At 37.6% G+C, this 10,861-nt stretch overlaps 1 protein-coding gene across 3 annotated transcripts; it reads right to left on the bottom strand.

Annotated features, from left to right (window-relative positions):
* Positions 1-9,293, bottom strand: LOC113122897 (nck-associated protein 5-like). Of its 3 annotated transcripts, XM_026294557.1 has the most exons (5): positions 9,222-9,275; positions 8,994-9,032; positions 4,831-5,217; positions 3,716-3,805; positions 1-2,009 (listed from the first exon to the last, which is right to left on the bottom strand). In XM_026294557.1, coding segments are annotated over exons 2-5 (492 nt in total). In that variant the 5' UTR covers positions 9,007-9,032; positions 9,222-9,275; the 3' UTR covers positions 1-2,007. The 3 variants fall into 3 exon arrangements, with proteins under 3 accessions (XP_026150342.1, XP_026150341.1, XP_026150343.1); XM_026294556.1 differs by lacking the exon at positions 8,994-9,032 and having other exon boundaries at positions 9,222-9,293; XM_026294558.1 differs by lacking the exons at positions 3,716-3,805; positions 8,994-9,032 and having other exon boundaries at positions 9,222-9,293.
* Positions 9,294-10,861: the final 1,568 nt, after the last annotated feature.

Below are 10,861 nucleotides of genomic sequence, written 5' to 3'. Positions count from 1 at the left end.
TATTGTGCGACAATACAGTGCTTTATAGTTCTACATCACATGTAAACTTTTGCTAGTGTTTGAAAAGAATATGGCTATTACCACTCTAATCTGTAGATTTTGTTGCATTCATCTTCTGTATATGACATTAGCTCAGAGCAATGTTTGGCAATGTGCATTTTGGCAAATATCTAACCATGAAAGCAGGGAGCTGACAAAGGTGTGAGGGGGACACATCTCAAAGACTGTCAAATATGTCAGGATGCATTTATAACACCAAAAAGATAACTATAAAAGACACATCATACACAACACTGAGAGAAACCAAGCAACCAGGGTGTGATACCTTACAGACAAGAACTGACAAGAACACAGGTAAAGATCCTTAAACCTTCTACAGTGAAATTTGCTGCTCACTGGCTGCAGTAAAATGGTTGTACATATCAATCCACAGCATCTATCACTGACAATAAATGTCATTTTCCCTGAGCTAGCATAACAATATCCGCTATGTGCCTACTAGGTGCATTATAACTAAGGTTACATGCAAGATTCACTGCTTTGTCTTGATGTCATAACTGTGGAAAATGTAAAACATGCAGAATGCAATTCGCATATGAATTTCATTTCAAGAGAAGATGTGCACCACTTTAAAAATGTGACACCTATTTATAATAACTGCTGAGGTGAAAGTCAGACTCACTATAGAAAATTTTGGCTACTGGAAACATAGTGACATATCATGTGTAATATTCATAAATACTTAAAAGTGCACATTAGGTTTCAAACATTGGTTTCTTTCACTTCTTGTGATGAAACTCTTCATACAGTATTAGGCTATTAAGTTCACAGGGTGTGTTCCTGTGAATAAAATAAACCCGAGTGGGGTTGCATGCAAGTTGATATTAATATCGTGAATGTAAAAAAGTTTCCAACAAGTTACTGCACACTTAAAAGTCACATTTCTCAGTCAGGTATAGAGCTGAATGGCAATCAGCAGTAAGTGCTGTACATGAGATATTTTCAGGAAGAAAGTCATAGTTAGTAATCCTGAAATCATGAGGTTATGCTTTTCTCAAAAAATGTGACCTAATGATTTTAGTGTAGATCTTCTTTTGATATGAAGTACAATTAGAGTCACATAGACATATATTACAATGTTTGCATATGGCTGGATGATGTAAATGAACAATCTTGATAACCTTTGCTCTGCAGGATTTTAGCAGAGGTCTTGTATTTGCATCACTTATCTCCAGTAGTTACCACAGCAGGTGCAATTATAAAGGTCTGATAGTAAAATGGCTGTGCTTGTGCAAGGTTATTTAAATCTTTACTCCTGCATTAATCAATGTCATAAAATAGATTAAAATGAGTGTTATAGTGAAGTGGTCATTTGTAATGCTGAAATCAGGCAGATTTAATGTACAATTCTGCAGAGTGCAGGATAAACCCATTGCACGCTCCCTGCAATAACGTCCAAAGTTACAAAGTGACTGGTTCATGTACATCTGTAAAGTCAAAGACATAGCAGTGGTTTTTTAAGATCTGATGAGAGACCACAAGGAGCTAAAGGGAGAAAGAATATTGTACTTTGAGTACAGGAATCTTTGCAATGTGTGAAAACATATTATAATGGGATTACAGTGCTTGTCAAAAGTTTGACACATTTTCCCAACAAACTGCGAGAAGGTGTGTCCAAACCTTTGACTGGTGTGTCCAACTCTTGTGAGGCTGCTGAGTTGCACATTTAGAAACTGAAGCATTTTTAACAGGCAATGCCACTGAGCTCCAGGCCTCCAAAATGATTGCCAGGGGGGTCTACACAACACCTGAAAGGCTACTCAGTATCTCAACACTACACTGAGCACAGGTGCAATGCCAATGCCAAGCTCACTTGTCCAGTTCTATGTGCTTCATCCTGACACATAGGCAGTGTCCAAACTGTGGGATTTATGGATCCTCCATGTGAGCTAGAGCGATAAAACCAACTGACTGCTTGCTTCAGTTTGACTCATTCAGCTGAAGAAACTCTGAAAAGAGAGAAGGTACAGGGCAGAGTGAGATCATGTGGCACTGTACAAATAGTGTCCAAAAAAAATTTAAAATAACATACTATACTCACACTCAAGTCAACATAAATGGATGTACAGAATGCAACATTTAGAAAGTGGTGTTAAAGGAGAAAGTGTTAATTGTCTCCACTTTCCAAGATGCAACTTCAGGTCAAAATTGCAATAAAATAATTCAAACTTAGGAGCAGGGTGTGTGATTATGCTCCATAACTTTTCTGCAAAATGTATTATTGCAAAGAGAATGGTGCCACACGAATCATTATAACATTATCTTTTTACTCGCCTGTATATAGCTAATTATAAATCTTTATCGTCACACATCATATATCTTGAAATCATTAGTCAACCAGCACCTTTATCACCTGTTTTCTAATTCATCGAATCAAAATATGTAAGAATTAGCACATTTTATCTTGGAGGTTAATAATTCCCCAAAAGTTGTAGACCAGTGTACTTCATAATCACACTGAACAGAATTCCTGCGGAAGAGATGAATTTTAGTATGATTATCTTTATTTTCTCTGTTTCCCTTATTGCAGCAGCTGTGGTTGAAATGCAAAATGAAATAGAGAGTTGTGGGTTGATTGCAAGTGATGTCCGCAAAATCTCCTTACTGGCACATTGATAAATCACTTGTGTGTTTAAGTCGGCTATCTAACTTAAATGACCCCAGGTCACTGTGTGGCTATATTAAAGCTCTAAAAGTTATTTTTTCAGGCCTGTTAGCCTTTATTTTTCAGTGGGTCATGGGGAAACAGACAGGAAATGGGGGAGAGATGAAGATAGATAAAAATGAGACAAATTTCAGGGCTCCACCCAGACCATCTGCCATATTCCTGTAACTGTAACTGTGATAATAAAAAGTTATTAATAAAATAACTAAATCCTAGTTAAACCCACATGCAAATCTTAGATCTTTCTCTCACACACACACACATCCATTGTAAAAGTCAGCATTAAAGTACTGTTGTATGATGCAAATGATGTGTTTAGTTACCACCATTAAGCTTGCTTTCTGCTCAGTGGAGATGGAAATAAGTTTTTACAGTTTAACTTACAGCAAACTGTCAGGTTTTGACAATGTGAAAAAGTTATATTGAAACTATAAAGTTTTGAAAGTTTAAACATCTGGCAAGGATAATGGGAGCTGATTCTGCATTTACTTTGTGTGTGAAAAACTGAAACCAACAAAATATATATAACACTAGTTTGTAATTGATGGAAGAAACTGTGGCCCTGTATTTAGTTTACAAATGTCTTTTAATCTCCGAGTTTGGAAGGTTTTGAATTTAAAAACAGGATGAGAGGTTTTTGTTGTGTTTTCCAAGGGCGGAGCTCCAAGGTATTTATACAGAAACCCATTTATTTCAATGGAACAATAACACCTTTTGACTCATTTCTGTCCAGAATCAGAAAATATCTGTCATTTAGTAGGTAAGACGGGTCACTTTGATTTGATAAAGTGTTAGAGGTCATAAGCATATAAATTATTTATTTAGTCTTTTAAATTATCCAAGAAAGAAAAAAATTGTGTTTCAAAGACTGAAAATATGAACAGTGAAAAACACACTGTGGTTGATGCTGGTCAATGAATATAACACGGCTTTTGTCTAATAATTTTCCTATCTCTGTCACTTGAATGAATTGGTTCCATTGTGTCTTACAGTTGGCAAGCTGAGGTCTCGTCTGTTTTTGGCTCGGTGGGGCTCGAGGTTTTGATTTGATGTAGGTCAACTTCTTTGCTTCCATTCCGTCTAGAAAAAGCACACAATGAAACTCATTTCAGGTGTTTTCTCAGCAGTCAAACTTAATTCTCCCTGCTGTCAAGAAGACGACTCACATGTGGAGTTAAGAGAACAGAGTGATGCTGACAGACTGACACCTGACATCTTCAAAGAGAGCAAGATTATCACTCTGAACTCAGTGCGGCAGGAGATCTGAGTGACACTAAAGAAGCAGTGGTTGACGTTGGAAAGATCACAAATGTATAATTCTGACGACTGCCTAATCGAACTACAATACAGTGCAAATAAAGCCACACTTTAGTTTTCCAGATATGAAGTGACCATTTTGGGCTGCTTAAAATTCAGATAGCCAACAGTATTCACTGTTTGTCCAGAGAAACATCCCTCAGGAGACAAATATTTAAATATGCATTTCACCACAAAAGCATTCAGTCAGCTGCAGGGTTAGTTAGTTAGGACAGAAGGCCTTCAGTGTATACTTTCTATGGTATGACCATTAGCTAAACTCTGCATACACTGTAGCATAACAAATGTAACTGAACACCAGTGGTTTTGAGTGTACTTTTGTTTATCTCCCCATGACAGTCCTCCTTTAAGTGCCTTGCTATTAAATATACTCACACACAGAGTATTATCTCTCTGGAGAACTCTTAAGGTATCACTCTCAAAACATGATTCAATAGAAGCCACCAAAAGCACAACCCACACATCTTTTATTAACGTGTGTCTCTCGGCATATGCTGTATGATCAGCTTCACCATGTCTACAGTGTGTCTTCCTGAATGAAAGCTGTCATATACAGTAGGCACAGTGATAAAGGTTCCATTGTAACAACAAACTATGATCTCCTACTTGTTATATATGGAATATGGACGTTTCTGATCAAGCCACACTGGAAGGAACCCACTAAGTATTTTTGAGGGAACAGTGCAATTTGACCATTGTACAAATGATGTAGAAATTGTTTTTGTTATCCTAACTGTTGTAGGTCAGAGGTCATGCTTCTTACTGGATCTTATGTGATGGTACTGTACCTTGAGGAGGTCTGGGTAGCCTGCTCTGGGTATCACACACACTGGAAGAGATCACAATGGGATCAGACTGGGGATGGATGGGCTGGAGGAAGGCTGCAGTGGGGAAAGGCACTGACTGCATATGGGTCATGGAGGAGTCAGATAGGGAGTTTGGCACCCCTGCATTGTGGCTGTCCTTAAAGTTGGAGGGAATTCTCCACCGGGGAAACATGGGAGAAGACACATCCTCACTGGAGGAACAGGGGACACTGGGAGAACTGAGGGACTGTTCTGGGGTTGATGAAGATTTTGGAAGGAGTTGCAGGATAGATGAGAAGAAGGAACAGGATTCAGGAAGGGAGATGGTCCCAATTCCACTATCCAATGTTCGCATCTTGCAGCCAGAGCCTGCAGCACAAGGAGAACAGTTGAAGTGGCTCATGGTAGAGGGAAAGAAAGGGAACACAACAGGAATGAATCAACAAGGTCACCATGGTTGAAGTGGTGCTAAAAAAATGTTTATCCTATCCCTCGTATCATGGCTCTGAACTAGTGAAACATCTGTATAAACCTGCTGCATCTGGAGAATTAAGTCTTTTTAGAAATGATATACATAGCCTTCATTATCAAATGTAGGCAGTGTCACCAACCAATAATAATCAATCTTCTTTGCACTATCACATGATTGTTTCCCCCATGTCTGCTTGTTATTATCTTTTATCTGTATTTAGCTCCTATTGTCTTTATCGTTACGTCTTTGAGCTCTAAGCAGCTGATGTTAATGTTGCATTTTGCTCAATTTAATGCAGACACACAACAGATTGTTAGTTGCTTTACTTTTTTACTCACTTTTTAACTTGGTAATGGTTTCCTCTTAAAAGCCAAGTTGAAAAATGGTAGTTCAGTACAACTTAATCAACATGTATGTGTGAGGCAGGATCTTTTTTTTTTGATAATTACACCTTAGAAATGCCACAGAAAATGACTCAGCCAACGTAAATCACGTCCACTTAAACCAGTGCTTTGTATTACAGATGCTGTTTAATGAGTGTGACTACTAGCATGCACTGATCATACCCTGAATATGAAATGCACATAATGGCATATGAAATGAAATCCAAAAACACAGCAACTGTGTGTTTTCTTTTCAGTATAAAAATATCAACTGTCAATGAGTAATATGTTATACTTAAAAGATGAAAAATCTTCAAAGGTTTATTAATCAATCAAAGGTCTGACATTTTGTATGCCAAATCAAACATTAGATCATAGCTCTTACACTAACAATATGTGGACAGCTGTTGTCATGCAGGCTCATGTTTTAGTATGTGTCCTGTAGCGGGAACCTGTAGGTATTCACCCTCTGGAGCAAGGCAACAGCTGCTCCCCCTTTATTAATTAAAGTGTGCACACATGAGACTTTACACCCCTCTTATGAGTTTCTACAAGCTCATTTTTCTTCATATTATTCTCATTTCATTTTTAAACTAGCATGCTCAAATAAATTCAGTTTTTCTAATTTGTCACATTACAAGTCACGCTGTGCTAAAGGATGTGAAAAAGTGGATAGAGTAAAGATAAAAATATAGATGTATGTCGGAAATCCATGTTGAATTACGCAAAACTAAAACATTTGTTAGCAGAATAAAGAGTAGGATGCATTGCTTAACATCTAAACTGACCAGCATTATAAAATTGATTAGTAGTGCACTTTGTTTGCCAGCTCAATCAGTGAGTCATGACCTGACAAAAAACTTGCTTTTACAGGAAAAAGAGAGTAGAGGCCTAATACAGGTTGCATCCTGTAATGTTTCACTAACCAAAATCATTTTTCAAACTGGAGGAACTTGAATGGAAAAGGAAGGAACATTTTTGAGAATAATAATTATATCATGTATCATAATCATATCTAGATCATGGTTTAAAAAAGAAATAGTGTTTATGAATTGATTGACCTAGTGCAGTATATATATGTAATGGAGAGAATTACTGTACCTTCATATTAATAGTAGCATACATTTGTTTAGAACTGAAAAATATAATTGTTCACCTCTTAAATTTCAAACCTGATTTGCATAAATATGCAGTCTCCTGGTAGCCTTTAAGTCTTTGTTGAAATCATCTTTTTACAGAAGTACCTTTTCTTATGTTATCTGAAATTATTTATATTGTTGTGTGTCTGTTTATTTTAAATTTGTATAGCACTTTATACTTTGTAAGAGGGTGCTTTATAAATAAAATTATTAGTATTACTATTATTATTACATGTTTCCTGTTTTCTTTTTTATGTTTTTTATATTTTTTATTTAATAGAAATAGATTTTCAACAAACAGAGTTAATATGTGTACTATATGTTACTGCTGTGATCTGGCTAATAGTCTCCATAAGCCTAATAGGGCGGTGATGGTATTGGTTTATGGAAATATGGTTAAAATCACATTATTGTGGCTATATGCAAGATTATTTGCATATAGAATTCTGCCTTGTTTTCAAAGAATAGTGCAGGAAATGTAATTTTGAAAGATCTGTAAGGTGAGCTGACTTTACAAATAACGTTAATACCACTATCTTCATACTCACAGCCAAAAAGATCTCACAGCCAAGAAGAGCATGTGCACATTCTGCAGTGTAAAAACACAGATGTTATTTGATTATGATGTTGGTTGTACTTACTTTAGTTTGCCAAGTTTTATTATAAACAAATTGTCAACTATGATGGTCCATCAAGTTTAATGTCTGGATAGTACAGGTCAGCTCACAGCTGAAGGCGAAGTTAATTCACTCAGTAGTGTCTTGAATGAGTGTGCTTAGCTGGTGCAGTGCTGAAATTTTAATGAGGTGATTAACCCTTGAGGGCAGGCGCCCGTCTATATCAAACATGCTTGATATTTGCAGTGCCTTCCCAGTGGTGTCCTGCAGCCAATGAAATTTCCACAGGGTTTGTCCCGAGTCGTCTACCTGAACTACATGGAGAGTTTTATAAGCTCCTATTATTAATTTAATAAGTGACTGCAATGAATTAAAGACCAACCCAAGGTTTACTTGCTGTATAGTTTCACCATCTAACTCATCCCAGTTATTGTCTCTTTTAACTAGATCTCCACTCCCTGTTTTACCTAGGCAATGAATGGTCCTGATAAGTCGATAAATTAATTAAAGACACTTGGCTCTTTTCATGCACAATGTGATCCTACTATCTTAGGTCAACCTGTTAGGGTGCCTTATTAGCATTATTAAGTGGCACTAAACACATAGTAAAGGTGAGGCTGACAGTACTGACATCAGTTTTGCCGGTATTTTATCATAAGTCAGTATTTGACAAATTTAAATTTTGATCTATCCATGGCACTACATAATTGAAAAGGGATGTGCGATTTGTTCCGTGGGAATCATCAATGTTGATAACTGTTGATAACTGCTGAAAAAGACAGGGGATCACTGGTATGATTAGGACAGACCATGACTATACAAAATTTGATGCCAATCCATCCCATCATTTTTGAGATAGCTGAAATATTTCTCTGAATAAGTGTTTTTACCAGTTGGTGACACTCAGTATAACATTAGGGGATGTTAGCTGTAAGAAATTTAGAGACATTAGAGGTAATAGTTCTTCAAAAATCCAGAACAAAGTTGTGGCCTGTCTGCCACCCGATGCTCCTCGAACCATGTGAGGAGCAGAAATGTTACAAGTAAAATTTGTAAAAGCAGCATTACTTATCCATTCCTGTGCCACTTGACCCAGATTTATTTCACAGCAAAAGACGGGTTAAGTTTCCATATTAGCACACAGTTCCATCCTTGCTCCACTCCACTCTAATCCGTATTGTCATCATATAACATCATAAACCAGTCAATCTTGAGTTCTGACATTGGAGTGGTCCACACAAAAACAGTTAAAGCTAATTCGTCATGGGTTCTCTGCATCTGCTGAACCTGGACAGGAGGGAGCCCCCCCTATGGATGAATGTGCATGCAAACTCTCAGTGCATGGGTCTGTGAAGATGAGAGATCAAGCCTGCATACAGTATAATATCTCCATTAAAAGAGCAAACTCTGCATGAAATACAAAAGTGATCAGAACAAAACAAAACATGGTGATAAACATAGAGGCATAAGCACACACTGACAAAGTAAGGCATTTTGCATGTTTGCTTGACTGCTTATAGCATATTCAACTTACACATATTTGTCATATTTGGTCTTCACTTCTGTCTGCAAACTGCAAAAATGGTAAGCACAGATAAAACCTTAAGGCTTGAATGCCGAAAAGGACACAACTAACATTGCTATTAAGTTAGCTAAGTTCAGCATTTCATGTTCAAGAGGGGCCCATTATTTACTATTTGGAGTCGCTGTACTGTAAGCAATGAAGGACAAACCAAAACAACAGAGAATAGAAAAATCTGACCTATTACTGCATCTTGGTTTGGGCTCTTCACAGTGGATCCATTTTCACCAACTCTCTGGCTCATCACCTGCATCTTTGAGTTTTTATACAAGAACAAAAAAGATGTTACTTACATGTTCTTTCATACTCACACATATTAGTATCATTGTTTTTATCTGCAGTTTACAGTGATCCTGAGTGCAGCAACATTTCAGAAATTAAAAAAACAACAAAGAAACCCCTACATTTCAGAAAATACAACAAGAAAAGAGAAAACACAGCATTTCACTAAATACAATTACAATAACTTCTGAACCATCTCTAATCTACCTTTCATTTCCAAAGTACTAGAAAAAATAGTCACCACCCAACTCCACTCCCATTTAACTCAAAACAACCTCAATGAACAATTCCAGTCCGGTTTCCAGCCCTGTCACAGTACAGCACTCATCAAAATCACAAACGACCTCCTCATGGCAGCTGATTCTGTTTTAGTCACTATCCTCATTCTCCTTGATCTGAGTGCAGCCTTCAACACTATTTCTCACTCCATCCTCCTCAACAGATTATCTTCCATCGGCATCACTCACACCCCTCTCGACTGGTTTCACTCATATCTTTCAGGTGATAAGACAGAAATTCTTCTTGTTGGTACTAAATCTACACTTTCTAAAGTTGACAGCTTTTCCCTCAATATCGACAGCTCCTCAGTTTCCCCCTCCCCTCACGTTAAGAGTCTGGGTGTCATCCTTGATAGCTCATTATCATTTCAGTCACATATCAATAATATAACTCGGTCTACATACCTACATACTTCCACCTTAGAAACATTAATCGTCTCTGCCCCTCCCTCACCGTCCATTCCACCTCTATCCTTGTCCACAGCCACGTTACCTCCCTTATAGATTATTGTAATAATCACCTCTATGGTCTCCCTCATAAATCCCTCCATAAGCTTCAACTAGTCCCGAACTCAGCTGCTTGTATCATCACCAAAACTCCCTCTTTTCACCATATGTGTCCTACAAGATCTGCACTGGCTACTGGTCAAATTCAGAGTTGAGTTCAAAATCCTCCTCCATACATTCAAGGCCATCCATAACCTCGCCCCCCCTTATCTGTCTGACCACCTAGACATTACCACCTTCTTCCGCTCCCTTAGATCCTCCTCCTCCATCCACCTCACCATGCCCTCTCCTCGCCTCAGCACCATGGGGAGCAGAGCTTTCAGTCGCTCTGCTCCCAAACTCTGGAACTCACCTTCAGACATCCGCAACATCGACTCTCTTCCATTGTTCAAATCCAGACTCAAAACGCACCTGTTATATATGTTATATATCATAATACCTGTAACTGCACTGCTCTATGTTTACTGTTCTTTTCTTGTTTTATCATTGTGTTTTATCAGTGTTTCTTATTGTCTTTGTTTTGTAAAGCAACCTTGAGTTTTTTTAAAGGCGCTTCAAATAAAATGGATTATTATTATTATAAAAAAAAAAGATAAAACACCACAATGCTGGGACTAGGGGCCTGTAGCTTAGGTCCATTCTAACTTAGCCTGGCTCTCCTGGGATTATCTGGCTTTTTGAAAAATTAAATTCTATTCTATATTTTACAGGGAGCCAATGAAGAGAAGCCAATATAGAAGAAATATGATCTCT

This window comes from Mastacembelus armatus, chromosome 21 (assembly GCF_900324485.2).
Source record: "Mastacembelus armatus chromosome 21, fMasArm1.2, whole genome shotgun sequence".
NCBI lineage: Eukaryota > Metazoa > Chordata > Actinopteri > Synbranchiformes > Mastacembelidae > Mastacembelus > Mastacembelus armatus.
This window is presented reverse-complemented; position numbering and strand designations above follow the sequence as displayed.